The 18618-nt window shown below is 42.8% G+C and overlaps 1 protein-coding gene across 1 annotated transcript in view; it reads left to right on the top strand.

The window, feature by feature from the left end:
* Window positions 1–5228: 5228 nt before the first annotated feature.
* The window catches only part of REN (renin), a 32729-nt gene continuing 19339 nt past the window's right edge, over window positions 5229–18618 (top strand). The window contains exons 1-5 of the mRNA XM_044004073.1: window positions 5229–5311; window positions 11310–11460; window positions 12415–12565; window positions 14398–14516; window positions 15679–15875. Of these exons, the coding sequence (XP_043860008.1) occupies window positions 5238–5311; window positions 11310–11460; window positions 12415–12565; window positions 14398–14516; window positions 15679–15875 (692 nt within the window). The 5' untranslated portion in view covers window positions 5229–5237. The remainder of the gene's footprint in view (window positions 5312–11309; window positions 11461–12414; window positions 12566–14397; window positions 14517–15678; window positions 15876–18618) is intronic.

Raw genomic sequence — 18618 nt, 5'->3', positions numbered from 1 at the left:
CAATAAAATCACAGAATTCTAGAGAAGGAAGATACTCTATGATCCCTGCTTGGATAAAGATCCCCTCTACAACATACCCAGTAAGTGACTTTTGTTAGAAGTCCTCCAGTCAGGGTGAGCTTATTACATCCACTTCTATTTTTGGACATCTCTAATTGTTGGGAAAGTTTTCCCTGACATTGAGTCTAAACTGACTTTTTTTTGGTAACTCCTTCCCATGGCTCCTGGTTCTGCTTCTTGAGGCCAAGTAGTAGAGGGCTAATCCCTCTTCCACATGAGCACCTTTCAAAAGCTGGACATTTATAAGGTTTTTCTCCCAAGTCCAATCATCAAGACCTTCCTTCTCTGAGTTAATCATTCTGTTCTGTTCCTTCAACTCATCCTTTTATAGCATGAACTGGAGGCTCTTGATCACTGGTTGCCCTTCTCTGGAACTCTAGAGCTGGTCAATGTCTTTCCTAAAATGTGATGTTCAAAACTGAACCCAATTCTCTAATTGAAGTCTTACTAGGGCAGAGAACAGGGGGACTAATACATCCTGTGTTCAGGACACTGGGCCCCTCTTGACTCAGCCCAAGATTGTTTTAACTTTTTTGGCTGCCATTTTGGGCTTATATTAAGATTGCATTCCTCTAAATCTATAAAATGAGCTGGAGAAGGAAATTTACCTTCATCCTATTTTTCCTCACTATTTAAAGATGATTCTTTATAGTTTTGCAACATCATTTTTATTTTAAAAATTGTTTTGTGGCTACTCTCTATTTGAATTTTTACAGTCTTTGTGTATATTGTTTGCTTAACTCTGCTTACTTCAAGTACACCTTTCCATACTTTTGTGTATTCATCATTGTTGGCAGGTGAAAACTGGTTTGCCTGGTATAATGCCACCCCCTCCCCCCCAGGTGCTAATAAACCTAAAGGCTGGGCATTAAGCCTTTTCAGTCTTGTGCTGGAATGGAACCAACAGGGACAAGTACCCCACTTCCCTGATCCTCCTTCCTCACTTTTCATTATGTAATTTAGAAAACACTCTCACTTTACTGGTCCTAAAGATAACAGGGCAGTTTCCCAATGATATCATACTGGCTCTTAGTGTCAAACAATATATAAATTTGAGCCCCAAGGATTCTGGACCTTTAAGTGAAGCATGAATACCTACTCCCCTTCTGCCCACTGAGGGCACACAGAGAATGTCTCTGCTCACAATTTTTCTCTTACTCCTCTTGTGAGTAGCAATAAAATTTGTTTAAGATCTTCGTGCCCTGGTTACTCTTGAATGTCCTTGCATTATAAGCTGGTGGTAGCTCTCGGGGATGAAAAGCCTAATTACCAACAAGATAGATTTGGGGAGGAAGAAAAGGGGAGAAGGGAGGGAGAAGAGGAAGTGATAGATTGGGTATCTTCCCCCTGGAGCTGAGTAACCAGACCCTTCCTAGGATTTAGGTTAGAGGGCTTCATTGCTATAGAGAGGTTGCTCCCTTGTACCTCCCTCAGTCCCCAGGGTCTGGAGCAAGAAATTAACCCCTAGGAAACAAAGGATGCTACCCCTTGGCTACTCCTCACAGAAATAGAAGCTTTCGTCTGGGAATGGGGGTGGGGCAGGGAGGAAAGTGGCCCCAGCAGATGCATAAACAGCCTAAACACCTAGAATCTGTCAAGTAATCACCACCATCCAACTGCAAAATGATAGGCAGAGGTATAATGAAGAGAACTTGTTAGCATTGGAGAGAGGCATCAGAAGAATATTGGGAAATCTTGAGGAGCCTTGATGGTTTGCATTGTGGGCTTATCCACTGACCCCCTCTTGACTAACACAATGGCTACTCAGCAGTCTACACAGGGACAAAAATTGCCCTATCAAAATGGTTTTAAGCTGTCATAAAACAAGCATATCCCATACTGGGTTAGAGGGAGAAGGAGAGATTTCCCATTCACTCAAGAGAGGTGACAATCCATTCCTATGGAAGTAATTGCTATTCAGAGACATATGGCAGTCCATGGCTTTAATGATAACCCAAATGAATATGCCTCCCCTGATGATATGATCATAACCTGACAAATTGTTGATGCATTAATAGCCACAAGGACACGTAAATGGACAGCTTCCCTTATCTTCCCTTTATCACTGTCTAGCAGGGAATGGTCAGTCTAGGGAGCTTTCTTCCCCCAAATGACATGGGGAAGGAAGAGAGGTAGCAATGTTCTGTTAATAAAGAGATTGGATGGCATAAGGCTCCTTTAAGAGATGATTCTGGGAGTGGAGAGTCAGAAAATAGGAATAGGAGCAAGGGGCTTTCCACAGAAACTTCCTCCAGAACCTTCCTGAAAGGTTATATGGTTAGAAATTACAGAGTGCCCTGGGGAGATATGTATCAGGTCCCTAACATCTTCCTGTAGTAGAAATACAGAGATGCAGAGGGGCTTCTGAGGCAGTCTCAATACATGAAGACCCTGAGAAAGGTGATTCAGATGATTAGGGAGGAAAAGTGGGTTAAACTAGAATATTGGAATGAAGAAGATTCAGGAGGAGGTAGGCATGTCGCCATTAGAATGGATCACTGAAGAACACTGAGCCATCTTTTTCATTATACCGTGTTATGTAAATGTTTGATTTTGTTCCATGAATTGAAAATAAATAAATTCAAAGAACAAAAAAGAATTTCCACTGGACCCTGATAACTTCTCAGGTTATTTACTTCTCCCTTTCAGGGATCAGAACTGGCACTGTGATTTCATCAATGCAGGGAACTCTCAGTAATAAACTCCCTCTACTATGCCAAGTGGGTACTGTCTCCATAGCTTGGAGAATTGCTTAAAGTACTGACTTGCTCAGTCACAAGACCAGTATGTGTTCAAGGTAAGACTTGAACCCAGGTCTTCCTAGTTCAGAGACTAGCTTTCTATCAGCTATGCCATACTGCCTCTCTAACACATATGTACAAATGCACACACAGACACAAAACCTCACTTAAATAAGGAAAGGAACTGGATCTTGCTCTGCAGAGAACTAGAACTTGTAAAAATTGAGAAAAGGCCAACAAGTTTAACATTTATGAAATTATGCCGAATCTTGGGGAAAGCAGTTTCAGTTAAATGGTGAGTTCTGCAAGGAACTGAGAAGTCAGTGGGAAGTAAGGAAGTAGAGTCAATAGGCATTGGTCACTTCCATGTTATAGAGAAGGGTGCTCACCTGCATTGGCAGAGAGACTCTCCTCATCTGTGAATTCTCTAGATCAACAAAGCCTCAGATCCAGTTCCTTTCTTTATTTAAGTGAGGTTTTGTGTCTGTGTGTGCGTTTGTACATATGTGTTGGAGAGGCAGTATGGCATAGCTGATAGAAAGCTGGTTTCTGAGCTAGGAAGAACTGAACACATACCAGTCTTGTGACTGAGCAAGTCAGTACTTTAAGCTATTTATTGCTATTAATGTATACAATGTTCTCCTGGTTCTGCTCACTTCACTCTCCATTGTTTTGCTCAAGTCTTTCCATGCCTTTCTAAAATCAACGAGCTCATTATTCCTTTTTTTTTTTAATTCTCTCTTTTTGGGGGGGGGGCAGGGCAATGGGGGTTAAGTGACTTGCCCAGGGTCACACAGCTAGTAAGTGTCAAATGTCTGAGGCCGGATTTGAACTCAGGTACTCCTGAATCCCAGCCGGTGCTTTATCCACTGCGCCATCTAGCTGCCCCTGAGCTCATTATTTCTTACACCACAACTTGTCTAGCCATTCCCCAACTGATGGGAATCCCTGCAATTTTCAGTTCTTTGCCACCATGAAGAGAGCTGCTATAAACATCCCATTCACATAGTTATAATTATTCATAGTTATAATTACTATTTGTGAATTTCCCTCCATCTTATTTTTACTCATTATTTTCTTTCTCAGCCTCTCTTTTGACCATATCCCTATTACATGAAAACATAGACTTATTTCTAGGTGTGACTTCATTTTTTTTTTTTTTTGGTGGGGCAATGAGGGTTAAGTGACTTGCCCAGGGTCACACAGCTATTGTCAAGTGTCTGAGACCAGATTTGAACTCAAGTCCTCCTGAATTCAGGGCCAGTGTTTTATCCACTGCACCATCTAGCTGCCCCCTAGCCTTATTTCTAGGCAAAAAGGAAGGAGCAAGTCTATGGCAAGACAGAAGATGACCTAGGGAGGAGAGATAGATTGAAGAGACAAGCTCTTGGAGGAGACGGGGCAGGGGGTAAGGGGGACGGAATTAAGGCACAAGTAGAAGGGCCACCTCTTCCTCAAGTACTGGAGAAAAAGAAAAGAAAATGAATGATCTTGAGGGAGTTTGAAATGGGGAATAGGGGGAAACAGAGGCTCGCAATATACAACCTCAACTTTCTTTCTTTCTTTTTGATAAGCTCAATTTTCTCAATAAAGTCAAACTCTTCAGATAAGAGAGATGGTGAAAAGAATAATACTAATGATGTTGTCAAATGACAGTCTTATTTTGGTATGCTTATAGATGGATTACTGTTGGCTTTTGCAGAGGAGTATCCCCTGTAGGGATTGAAAGAGAGAGGTCATTGTTAGGGAGAGAAGGGAGCAGGTTTGGGAGGCCACGACCCAAAAGTTTCACTTTCCAGTTTTACGCAGGGTTTGGTACTGCCCAGAAAATAAGCATGGAGCCTGGAGGATTTCTTCTACGTTATAGATGGGGAAATGAAGACCCATAGAGAATAATGGATTTCCTCGACAGTTACCTAGTATAGCTACGAAGCATATTTGTGACAAAATCAAGACTGATAATACTTGTGTGTTCAATCATGGAGAATGATGAGAAAACTTTAAAGGCTGGGAACTGGGAAAGAGAACCTAGACCTGGGAATTCAGAAACCTGTATTTTGGCTTAATTCTCTCCTGGACTCACTGAGGGTTCAGTTTTTCTGTGTCTCATGCCTGAGGTCACCTACAGTGTGGGACCCAGGGACAGGCCATATTACCAGAATGACAGATTTGCAGAACTGCTGACGTTATTGACTAGTGGTCTACTTTCCCACCACCCCTTTCCCCTTGCTGCCCTGCCTGGAGGCAGGTGACACCAGGCTCGTACCCAGGATTAGCCCACAGCTGGGAATTTATTACTCCCATCCCGCCATCTATAAATCAGAGGAGAGGAGGATCCCAACTCCAATTCAGTGCTATATAAAAGCAAGTAGACCTTGGAAAAGAACAGGCAGTCTCAATCCCAGGCCAGTCAGACAGACGGACAGACAGAACAGGATGGATTGCTGGGAACTTCTTCTGGTGGCCTGGAGCACTTGCTTCTTCAGTCTGCCAAGTGATGCCTTACAACGGTAATACCAAGGCCAAGAGGATAGAAAGGGTGGGAAGGCTGGGTTGACTAACAGTGGGTGGGGGAGATGAAATGACCAATGAACCTTGGGAAGAAGAGGGCTTTCCAGATGCCAATCCAGGAGGAAGTTCCATTTGTTGGTCAGTAAGCAGAGGCAGGGGGCTCCTTCTGTCTAGGTAGAGGCAATGGGGCAGTTAGTCAGTATAAAGAGCAGCAGATGCTAAGGAGAGAATAGTTGACCTGCACATGTTGGCCACATCAACCCCCCTCTCAAAACCCTGCGATGGCCTCCTCTTATAGATGGGGAAACTGAGGCCCATAGTACAGTTATGCAGCCTATCTGCATAACTGACCAAATCGGGACTGATGACACTTGTCTGGCCAATTCCCACCAGAAAGAAGCAGGGTTTGGGGGAAGGGAGCAGCGCTGACCTTGAGTCAGTTCCTTCGACCACAATGATCAGAACTGTAGCATCAATAAACTGGCAAGCATTTTCAGATCCAATTCAATTCCACAATCAACAAACATTTATTAAGCACCTACTGCATGCCAGGCACTGGTCTAAGCTCTAGGATTACAAAGAATGGCCTGCTCTCAATGTAGAATATAACTCACATTCTAATGGGGGAGACACCATGAAAATGGCTAGGTATACACACAGAGAGAGAGAGAGAGAGAAGGAGGGAGGGAGGGAGAGAGACAGAGAGACAGAGACAGAAACAGAGAGAGACAAAGACGGAGAGAGACAGAGATGGACAGAGACGGAGACAGAGAGAGACAGAGATGGAGAGAGAGAGAGATGGAGAGAAAGGAGGGGACAGAGAGGGAGACAGAGACAGAGAGAGATGGAGAGAGGGAGAGGGAGAGGGAGAGAGAGAGACAGAGACAGAGACAGAGACAGAGAGAGACAGAGAGACAGAGACAGAGACAGAGAATGTACACAAAGTAGATGAAAGATAATATCAATAGAGAGACACTGACAGTGGGGGAGGTTGTGAAAAGCCACTCGTAGAAGGTATGATTTGAGCTGAATCTTGAAATAGTGTAAGGGAGTCTGGATGAATTCTGCCAGCTTACACAGAGATAGCTAAACATTTTTTTTTATTGCTACTCAAAAGGGGGAGAAGGAGAAAAGCTTCTAGCAAGGACGGTCTGGTGCGTGGGCCTCTGTGCCTACAATGGGTAGCCCAGGGTAGGAGTAGTGTACAGACTCACCCTCGGAGCTCAAGCTTATATATCGTTTGATTGTCCAGTGGGACACTCACTGCCCTGTTATCTGTGGTACCAGTAAAGTGAGGTTCTTTTCTATGTGACCTAATGAGCAGTGAGGAATAGGAAGCAGAAAACTAGGAATAGGGAGCAGGGAAATAGAAGACTTGACCCCACTGGTACCATTCTAGCGAGAGGCTGAAAGGAGTTAATGCCCAATCTCTGGCTTTGTTAGCGTCCTGGGGCCCTGGGGCTGTACCGGGCAAACTTGTTTTCACCAGTGGACCGAAGAGGGTGATCAACAGTATTGTGCTAACTCTGTGCTACATGTTGTAGAAACAAAAAGAAAACGAAAACGGTTCCTCCCTTCAAAGAGTTCATATTTAACTAGGGGGTGGAAGTTAGCCCTTTATTATAATGATTATATTTATTATAATTATAATTTTTATTATAGTTAAAGATCAGGAATGAAAGCAGCAGAGATCACAATGCTCTGGGAATATTGGATAAGTGAGAGACTAACCTTGGGGGCAGTTAGGTGGCACAGCGCATGGAACACCAGGCCTAAAGTCAGGAAGATTCATCTTTCTGAGTTCAAATCTGACCTCAGACACTTACTAGCTGTGTGACCTTGCGTAAGTCACTTAACCCTGTTTGCCTCAGTTTTCTCATCAGTAAAATGAACTGGAGGATGAAATGGCAAACTACTACAGTATCTTTGCCAAAAAAAAAAAAAAAAAACCCAAATGGGATCATGAAGATTCAGACATGACTGAGATGCCTGAGCAGCCACCTGGGGGGAGTGCTTTGGACTTTGGGGAAATGCTGATAATCCATAGCTTGACACAGCCAAGGAACAACATGATAAAAGGTTGGAAAGGTAGTTTGGAATGAGTTTGCAGAAGTCCTTAAATAGCCGGCTGAGAGTTTATCTATTGTCCTAAAGGCTATAGGGAGGCATTATAGATTTTTTAAGGAGGGAGGAGAGTTGACAGGATCAGAAATGGGGTTTAGAAAGGATTTTTTTGGGGGGGCAATAGAATGAAAGATGAAGGGGACAGATAATCACCCAGTTTGCATAGAACTTTGCTAGGTGTGCTGGTAGAAGGTTAGGCCCCAGCCTTCAAGGACTTTCCATCTAGTTAAAGAAACAATTGGAGGCGTCCTAATAAACGTTTAACTACTGACTTGGGTTGGGGTGGAGGGAAATGTACCCTTGGGAGATTATAATCTGCATTATTAACATTTCCCTCCCTGACTTTCTTAAGTCTATACAACCAATAAAACAAGAAATTAAGTCCTGATTTCTATCATTTAAGTCTTTCCGAGGTGTAAATATTCACACTGGAAATTAACAATCAGTTCTTGTGAGCTAATTAGAGCTGGCTCCATAATGCTTCCGGAAACAATAATTTTGAAACCACTAAGAACTAAATTAAAAAACAAAAAGCCTAGAGATCCATCCTGGGAGGGAGCAAGACCCAGACTCAATTCCTTCCTGTGACACAGATTGGCTATGCATATTTAGCTTATGCAGACTAAAGCAAGTCATTTAACTGTCACCTGCCTCAGTTTCCCTATCTGTAAAATGTGGGAAATATTAGCACCTCCCTCCATAGGTAGTTGTAACGATTAAATGAGGGGCAGCTAGGTGGAGCAGTGGATAGAGCATTGGCCCTGGAGTCAGGAGTACCTGAGTTCAAATCCGGCCTCAGACACTTAACACTTACTAGCTGTGTGACCCTGGGCAAGTCACTTAACCCCAATTGCCTCAATTAAAAAAAAAAAGATTAAATGAGATAAAACTCTAAAGTACACTAGAAATATAACTAAGACAATTTTCCCAAGTGCAGAGTCACATCTCCCAAGGGAGTTTTTACAAAGAGAAGTTCCCTACATGGGTGAAATGTCATATCCAGTACCCCCCCCCCAATCGTTATATTGTGTAAAACAAAAAGTAAATTCTACAGGCATTTAAGGAAGGAGAGACTGCTGGGGAAGAAAAGTGGGCAGGGAAAGGGCTTCAGAGAAGAGCCAGAACTTGGGTGAGGTCTGAAAGACTGGTTAGACTTTTGGCGGGGGTAGGGCAATGGGGGTTAAATGACTCGCCCAGAGTCGCACAGCCAGTAAGTTGGTTAGACTTTTAATAGGCAGAGAGAAAGTAGGAAGCTCACTGAATTTCAGATGAAGGAAAAGCCATAAGCAAATCGTATAGGCTCTTAAAAGCTGGTTGTTAATTTTCAAGGAAAGCATTTACACCTCAGAAACTGGCAAAGCTACAGATCGGTCCTTGATCTATTATTTTTGTTGATTATTTCGATTTAAGAAAGTGGAGGAGAAAAATGTTAATAATGCAGGTTAAACTTAAAAGTGTATCTGATGGGGCAGCTAGGTGGCACAGTGGATAGAGCACCGGCCCTGGATTCAGGAAGACCTGAGTTCAAATCCAGCCTCAGACTCTTAACACTTACTAGCTGTGTGACCCTGGGCAAGTCACTTAACCCTAATTGCCTCACCAAAAAAAAAAAAAAGTGTATCTTATGTACCTTTCTCACTCCCACCCCAAGAGTCGGTTGTTAAATATTTATCAGCACACCTGTGTGTGAATGTGTATGTGGACTTGAGGGGGTCAGGATGTGGATTTGGGAGAAGTTAGAAATAAGAATCATCTTGAAATGGAAAGGACCTCACTGTGAACGAGGAAAGCCCCTAACCAAACTTACTACAACAGGGTGATTTCTTGCCATCTTGCTAGTGTGACCGGTATAATGGAAAGAGTCAGAGCATAGCATCCAGGTTCAAATCTTACCTCTGATGGGACCTTGGGCAAGTCTCCTAACCTCAGTTTCCTCACCTCTAAAATAGAGGGTTGGTCTGGATGACTTCCACTGTCCCTTCTAGTTCTAGATTTCTGATCCTTACTTCATCTTTGGCCGTCAAGGAAGCGTCTTGGCTGAGCATATAACATGTCAGGGAAACAACATTGAAGTTGACAGTTTGGGGCAAACATTCTTCATGTTTAGGCCTCAGAGCCCCCAGCTCTTCTTCTGCTGACTCTTCTCCACAAGACCCCTCCAATCACCTAATTCCCTCAACACCCAGGCACTTACCTTGATGTCTTGAATGCTAGCTGGCCAGAAGCTTAGTGCTGGGCTGCTGTGAGTATCTGCTGCCACCTACCGTTTCCACGTGGCACCACCTCTTTCTCAGCTCTTAATAGCCCTACCCCTGCTTCCTGGGTTGCCTTCCTCACTCCCCGAGCTGTCCTTGAGAACTTTGCCTGTTTTTGTTGTTGTTTGTTTGTTTGTTTGTTTTTTTGGGGGGGGATTCTAGGAATTCACTGAATCTCAGAGTTGGAAAGAACGTCTTCTGACCCAAACCTTGCTTCAGCATTAACCCTTCTTGTCACCCCATTCCTCCACCCAGCTGCCAAAATCTGACTAAGAGGCCGGTATGCATTCTGCCTATGCTGGCGGCAGATGGAAATCCTATGGCCACACCAGCGATAAGAATGAAAAGTCAGGGTCCCTTGTTTCCTTGAGTCTCCTAATGCTGTGTGTATGTTTTACAAAAAGAGAAGAAGAAATTATAGGAGGGTAGATTTACAGTTGGAAGGGACCTTAGAAAGAAACTAATCCAATCCTCTCGTTTTACAGATGAAATTAAAGCCCAGAGAGGGTGCGACTTGATTTAGATCACACAAGTAATAAATAGCAAAGTTGGAGTTTAAGCCCTGTTCTTCTGATTCTAAATTCAGATCTCTTTCCACTGTACCACTACCACTTCTTTATTGAGATTATTTTATTTAGGCTTCCTTGAGAGGGAGAGAAGAGAAATGGACTTACAAAACTTGGGGGAAGATAATTTTCTTTTTTAATGCTTAAGTGATGCTTTTGAACAAAATAGTAATTTCCCACCCTACCTCAAAGAAAGCCCTCCTTTTGAACAATTAAACGAAAACATCCAATATGGAAATCTTGCCAATAATCATAATCATAATAATCGGCATTTACACAGCGCTTCAAGGTTTCCAAGTACTTTGGTTATGTTGTCTCATCTAATTCTCACAACTGTGTGAGATATATGCTATTATTACGCCCATTTATGGGCAGGAAGAGGTTAAATGATTTGCCCAGGATCACAAAGCTGGGAAGTGTTGGGGGCAGGTTTCGAATTCAGAACTGACTGACAAAGTCTAGCACTCTAGCTATTATAACACCTAGCTGGCCCCCAATGTCTGCAGTTCTAAACCCTTGATAGTCATCCATGTCCCTGTCATCTGTAGAAGAGCTATGTCATCTTGTGAGGAAATAATTATAAGGACAGTGGTGGGAGTATATTCGGATGGGGAGTATTGCGATTTTCATCTCAACACAGAAAACGAAATGGGGGGAGGGGGGATTAAGGTTAAATGAGAAAAAAAGTCTTTGAGAAGTGGACCCAAGGAGGTTATAAGAGCTGTGGTGTCAAACTCCAATAGAGGTTGATCCCTGTGGGCCACATATTGACTTAGAAAACCAGTAGCATTATCTATATTTTGTTTTATTTATTTATTTTTTGTTGTTGTTCAACATTTCCCAATTACATTTTAATCTGGTTCAGGCAACACTACCCATGACACCTCGGTCTGGTGGGTCTTTTGAAACATACCTAGCTCTCAAATGCCTGAACTGAGAGGCTAGGGGTTGTCTTGACTGGGGGCAGGGTAATGAATGTAATGATCTTATGGGATTGAGTAGGGGACACTGGGAGATGCTAATATTCTTGTCTTTCCTGTCTTCCTATCCAGGATTGCCCTCAAGAAAATGACCTCAATCCAGGAACACGTGAAAATCATGGGCAAGGATTTGGGGAAGTTCAAAATGGAGTGGAACTCCTATGTTAAGCAGCTGTCCCTGAATGATGTAATATCCCCTGTTGTCCTCACCAATTTCGAGGATGTAAGTCCTTCAATAATCATCCTTTCCCTTTCCTACCCATGGCATAAATGATCCAACTAGAATGTCTGGAAGATATGAAGGAAGAGTTTAAAAGTTGGGAAATATTTTTGTCAATGAAATGATAGCACTAGAGGGAAAAAAATATAAAAGAAATAAAAGCTACAGAAGAAAGAAAGGGAGTTAACATCTTGGCACAGGGGGTACAAAACCTTGCCCAAGTAACACACTCCCTGAAAATTAGAATGAACCAAATAGAAGCCAATGACTCTATGAGACAATGAGAAATATTAAAGCAAAATCAAAAGCCTTTTTTAAAATATAAAGGAAAATCTAAGCAAAAATGACTGAACTGGAAAACAGATCAAGGAAGAAAAAAATTTAAGAATCAATGGACTACTTTGACACCATGATAAAAAAAAAAAAGAGCCTGGACATCATATTTCAAGAAATCTTAAAAGAAATTGCCTGGGGCTCTTAGAATCAGAGATCAAAGTGGAATAGAATCCACTGGTCGCCTTTTGAAAGAAACTCTCAAATGAATACTTCTAGGAATATTATCATCAAAATCCAGAGCGTCCAAGTCAAAGTTCTGCAGGCAGCCAAAAAGAAAGATGGGTTTTTTACTCGTGTTTTATAACACTTTTAGTTTTATAGAGTATTTTTGCATATCCTTAGTTGTAGTACAAGTACTATCATCCCTGATTTACAGATGAGGAACCTGAGGCTCAACAAAGCTAAGTGATTTGCCCAAGGCCACAAAGTTAGTTTTTGAGAGCTGGGGTTGAAAAGCAGAACAGTCCCTGACACTTTCCAGCACTCCATTCTGCATTTCAGAACTGGAGGAGCACTAAAGACAGCATGTAATCTAACCTGCTCATTTTATAGATGAGAAAACTGAGGTCCAAAACTAAGGTGATCTGCACTCAGTCCATGCCTCCTTTTTCATCCCTACAGACCCAGTATTACGGAGAGATCAATATCGGGACCCCACCCCAAACCTTCCAAGTCGTTTTTGACACAGGCTCCGCTGACTTTTGGGTGCCCTCCAGCAGATGTAGCCCACTCTACACAGCATGTTGTAAGATCCTAGCCCTGAGGTACCAAGGTGCAGGCTCTCTTGTCTGGGAGGTGCCTGGCCCCAAACAACCCAAGAGCTATCTAAGCCTTTTCCCTTCCATCCATCTTTTCTTTCTTTTCTTTTCTTTTTTCTTTGATAGGAAGTTTTAAATATTTTTTTTAATTTTTAAATAATAAACATTTTTATTTATAGTTCTGAGTTACAAATTTTACCCCTCCTTCTCTTCCTCCCCTCCCTCCTCCCTAAGGTGGTAAGCAATCAGATATGGGTTATACATGTACAATTACCATCCATCTTTTCAAAAGGGGTGGGGATAATTCTCACTTTCTAGATAGCCATGATGAAAACCCAGAGCTACCAGATTTCTGTAAAGGACCCAGGAGTCCTGACTCCCAACTCCTTGTTCTTTCAGGCAGAAAAGAGGATGAAATAAGGAATCAAATATGACACCTTGGGGAAGTATTTGAAGCCCTGGCCAACCCAAAGGGCACGTGTCTGGGTCTTCCCCAGCCTGTGACAAGACAAAATTCCTAAGCCTTTCCTCTCCACCCCCACCTTTGCCTCCTGTCCTTAAGCTCTCATTCTCAGTGCCACAAGCCCCACGGCTTTAATTTAACAGTGCCATGTCAGGGACTTGGCCCCTCTCATTCCCTACATTTAGCTGCCATCCCTAGCACTTAGTCCTCTCATTGACACTTAGACCAACTCTATCCTTCACACTTACTCCCATGATTCCTAGAAATTAGGAGTCCATCAATAGCATCTTAGTATCTGTCATAGGTCCTTAGCCCCTATCTCTGAAAATTTGTCAATCAATGAGTATTTATCAAGTATATATTGTATCCCTCTCATCTCCACCCTCACCCCAAGATTAGAGATGCTTCAAGCCGATTTATTTATACAACGGAATAAAGCTCAGCAGAAATCCTTGAACAGGGTACAGAGGCTTAACTAGGGTAAGGTGAATGGGGCTTAGGCATAAACTGAGAGTACATTAAGTCTTCAGAAGTATGTAAACACCAGCTAACTGTTTTAGCTAGCAAGAATAAGGACTTAAGGAGGCAGCTAGGTGGCACAGTGGATAAAGCACCAGCCCTGAATTCAGGAAGACCTGAGTTCAAATCCAGCCTCAGACACTTGACACTAGCTGTGTGACCCTGGGCAAGTCACTTAACCCTCATTGCCCTGCAAAAGAAAAAAAATGATGATGGCTCTGACAGAGTATGGGACACATAGCAGATGTTCAGTAATATTTTTTAAGTTTTATTAAGGTATAGGGACTGATATTTCTTTTTTTGTGGGGCAATGAGGGTTAAGTGGCTTGCCCAGGGTCACACAGCTAGTAAGTGTCATGTGTCTGAGGCTAGATTTGAATTCAGGTCCTCCTGAATCCAGGGCCGGTGCTTTATCCGCCGTGCCACCTGGCTGTCCCATAGGGACTGATATTTCATTGATATGGGGTACTCCTAGGTGAAGAAACTCCCTCTATGCATGCAAGTAGGCACCTTCTCTGCAAATTATAGTTTTAGAAAACTGAGCCCCGAGAAAGTAAATAATATGTCTGGGGCTACAAAGCCAATATGTGTTAGAGTCCATTCTTCTTGGCTTTGGACTGGCTATCTATTAAGCCATGCTCCTTTTAGGCATGTTTTCAAAGCCTTTAAACGCTCCAGATTACCATAAGGAAGGATGGCAGAAATCATCTGTTTACCCCCTTTCTGGACAGATGAGAAGTGCAAAGTTGCCTGTAAGTGATAAGAGACAGTCTAATCTTGGTCTTTCCATCCTGAGTACATTCCTGCCTTCTCTCCCCTACCTGGTTCTCTCCTCTAACACCTGGGTCTGTGTCTCCCCACCAGTGTTCCACAGTCAATATGACTTCTCCAAATCCTCCACTTACAAAGAGAATGGGACTGAATTCGGCATCCGCTATGCATCGGGCCAAGTCAAGGGCTTCCTGAGCCAAGATACAGTGACTGTGAGTCCCTCCCAAGGAAAGAGTGCTCCCCCTACCAATTTCCCATAATTGAGGATCCTGGAGGAAGCCTTGTGGGGGAGGGCGGAGGTTGAGGAGAGGGAATGAATACCAGCTTCTTCTCAGAACCTAGGGAGACTGGGAAATGATAGAATTCTGCTGCTTCTGTTTGGTCACTGGGGAACAATAATAGAGCCCACATCCCTATTATAGAAGAAGACTGAATTACTGACTCAAAAAGAAAATCTTAATTATTTGCATGGTATTTTGCATACAATTTGCATGATATTTACTTAAGGTCAAAATACCTAGAGGTTCTAGCTCATTCCTTGTTCTTTCCCCCTTGTGATATGATTTGAGATTAAAAAAATATCTGTCCTACACATCTCTTCACTAGTTTTAAAATCTCCACTATGCTCATCTCCCTAAAGGCTCTGGAAGAGCACTAGCATTTTGAGTGGATTAGGTGGGAGCTCCAGAATTTTAAAAAGCTGGGTTCAAATCTGGATGCTGGTGCTTACTGTGTGACCTTGGACAAGTCATTCAAACTTCTGGGCCTCAGTTTCCTTATCTGTAAAATGAGGGGTTGGACTAGATCAAAGCTTCTTAAACTGTAGGTGGAGACCCCATATGGGGTCGAGTAACTGGATGGGGGGGCATTGCAAAATTTGGCAACAATAAAAGATTTTTGCATACCTATTTCAAAAACGTATGTACCCAAGGTAATGTAAAAATTTCTCAGGTGAAAGGGGTCGCAAGTGGAAAAAGTTTAAGAAGCTCTGGACTAAGGGGCAGCTAGGTGGCACAGTGGATAGAGCACCGGCCCTGGAGTCAGGAGTACCTGAGTTCAAATCCGGCCTCAGACACTTAACACTTACTAGCTGTGTGACCCTGGGCAAGTCACTTAACCCCAATTGCCTCACTAAAAAAAAAAAAAAAAAAAAAAAGAAGCTCTGGACTAGATGACCTCAACAATTCCTTCAGATTCTAAATCTTTCTTTCTACTACTAATTTCTCTTCTTTTCCCTCCCTAATTCCTCCAAATCTAACTCTCTGTTTCCCAAGTCAGGGGCCGCTATCCTGATTTGTTGTGGTGTTAGGTCAGCATAGGCCTGACTGTCCTGGCCATATGCCTGGCCTGCAAGCTGACTTCCTTATGCCATAGGTTGGTGGGATCAAAATGACCCAGTTGTTTGGTGAGGTCACGGAGCTGCCCCTGATGCCTTTTGGACTGGCCAGGTTTGATGGGGTCCTGGGCCTCGGCTACCCTGCCCGGTCAATGAGCGGGATTCTTCCTATCTTTGACAACATAATCTCCCAAGGGGTGCTGAAGGAAGAAGTCTTCTCTGTCTACTACAGCAGGTGAGGGTGTTCTTTTGGGATGGGATTCCAGACCCCAGGTGGGAGGAAAGAAGGGGAATTGTGCCCATGACAGTCCCCTCTGCTAGAGTGAGATGGGCAGGAGGATTCTCTTCCAAAATCCTGGGGGGAAACTTTGTGGAGTCCAGAATTCCTTGGAGAGACAGTTGAACCCTCAACCCATGCTAATGGGAGGGAGTCCCACCAACCAAATTAAATATCATGGAAAAGTTATTTTTATTTAGCTTGGGAAAACATGGTTTTGTACATTCACACAGATACATATGACTTACCATTTGCCTAAGCTTTGCGTTTTATAAAAACACTTTATACCCATCTATTTCATTTGTTCCTCATATCACATTGTGAGATAGACAGGTCATGGGTTATTATCCTTATTTTATAGGTTAAGAAAACTAAAGTTCACATAGATCAAGCTAATTAGGATTATAAAATCTAGAACTGGAAAGGACCCTGGATCATCTGGTTTTGGGGTCTATGAATCCCCCATAGATTCTGTGGATAGATTTTAGGGGATTCATGAACTTGTATGGGAAAAAGATTGTGTTTAATGTAGCATTTCTTTCAATTATTCAAAAACATTATTCTAAGAAAGGGTCCTTAGGCTACACCAGATGGCCAAAGGAGTCCAGGACACAAAAAAAAAGGTTCGGAATATTTATCTAGTCTAATAGCTTCAGAGAGGCCCAGAGAGGGAGAGTAACCTGTTACTGTTGTTCTGTGGAAAGTGATTTGAGAAGGATAAAGTGCTATTGAAACAACTTGAAGGTTTACAAAGTGTTTGGCAGATCTCTTTGTGTGTGTGTGTGTGATCTTCATAACAATCTTGTGAGATAGATGTTATTATCCCTATCCCATTATACAGATGAGGACATTGAGGTTCAGAGAGGATAACTGTGACTTGCCCCTAGTCATATAGCTATCACGAGAGTCATAGAATCATAGATTTAGAGTTGATAGAGAACTTAGAGGTCACTGAGTTGAACCCCTTCATTTTACAGATGAGGAAACTGAGGCTGAAAGGTTAAGTAACCTACTCAAGATCACCCAGGTTAAGGGGCAGAGCTGAGATTCAAATTGAGAACGTCTAGTTCCAATCAAGTGTTCTTTCCCCTGCACCATGCTGCTATTAAGTCTTTGGGGTAGTAGCCAAACCCAGTTCTCATCTGACTCCAGGTGGAAGGTTCTTTCTCTTAGGCCTCTTGGATTTGCCCAACATTACATAGTTGAGTAGAAGAGCTGGGATTCAAACTCAGGTCCTCTGATTGAAAGTCCAATTTTCTTTCCAGTAAACCTTGTTGCCTTTCTTTACCAAAGACAGTACAACAACCCAGTCTACAAGACTGGTTCGTACCCACGTATACGGGGGAGAAGACATTCTAGGCACCTACTCTGTGACTTGATGCAAATCACTCTCACCTCACAAGAAGCACTGAGGCAACGCCCTAAGACTATAAGCAACACACTAGTTGCCAATCTGCTTTGATAGAGATATTTCTCTCCTCTCACCTGGAAGCTCCCTAGATCAATTAAATCAGAGGTCTTTGATACACTACCCTACAAAAGAACTCAACAATATAGCCAGACATTAATGCTGTGTTTTACTAGTAGGTGCTCAGTAAGCATTCAGTGACCAAGTGTAGGTCCTAGACTGGTAGCTAGCCATTGAGCTCCCTTGGTATGCGCTCAATAGCCTGAGATCTAGCAGAACCTCCCCAGTGCTTTGGGAAGATTTGCTGCAGAGGATTAATGGGAGGATATGGACAAAAGTTGCTACAGGTAACAATGTGGATGGAATTCATTCTGCACAGTTGGACAGAGCCCCTACATTGATGAGATCACAGATCTTTCTAAGTGTCAAAGTATGTCCTGGAATATATGATGCTTGACATACCAAATGAGACCAAAAGGACCATCAGGATGAAGTTAGGAATTACTAGGGAGACTGTGGGCAGCAGTTTCATCCTCCTCCTCCTATTTGCCTCATGCTGAGGCTGAAGCCAGTATTTATTCTCCAAACCCACCAGCTGGAAGGCTGATACTGAACATTTGTGATGACAAATACAAAAAGTGAATAACCTGTTCAAGAATTGAATTGAAGCAGGAACATTGGGAGAGGCCATTTGATGTAGTGGAAAGAATACTAGCTTCACAGTTAGGGTACATTGGTTGTAGTTGGGTTCTCCCACTAACTGAACCTTGTGCTCTTAGGCAAAGCCCTTCCCCTCTCTTGGCCTCAATTTTCTCCTCTGTGTAAACTGAGAGGGTTTGGATTAGATCATCTTTGAAGGCCCTTATGGCTATAGACACACATATCAGGAACACACACACACACACACACACACAACTCCCATACATGTAAAGCCACACAAAGACCAAAATTCTCTCTCAAACCAATAGAATTCTTTCCCCTTCCCATCACCATCAACCATCATTGACATTTCCACCCAATTCTGACATACCAACATGGCATAGAGAATAGAGTACTGGACTTGTAACTGAAACATCTGCCAACAATACTTATTAATTTTGAGATCTTGGACAAATCATCAAATTTCTCTGAGATCTAGTTTCATCATGTGTAAATGGGCACAATAAGAATCCCTGCATTTCAGCACTGTTGTGAGAAAAGCTTGATCAACTGTAAAAATGTGAGGTGGAAATCTAAAGAAGTATATAATGAGACATCCCAGCCAGCACTGAAGGACTTCTAAGTCCTGGCTAA

This window comes from Dromiciops gliroides, chromosome 4 (genome assembly GCF_019393635.1).
Source record: "Dromiciops gliroides isolate mDroGli1 chromosome 4, mDroGli1.pri, whole genome shotgun sequence".
Taxonomy (NCBI): Eukaryota; Metazoa; Chordata; class Mammalia; order Microbiotheria; family Microbiotheriidae; genus Dromiciops; species Dromiciops gliroides.
This window is presented reverse-complemented; position numbering and strand designations above follow the sequence as displayed.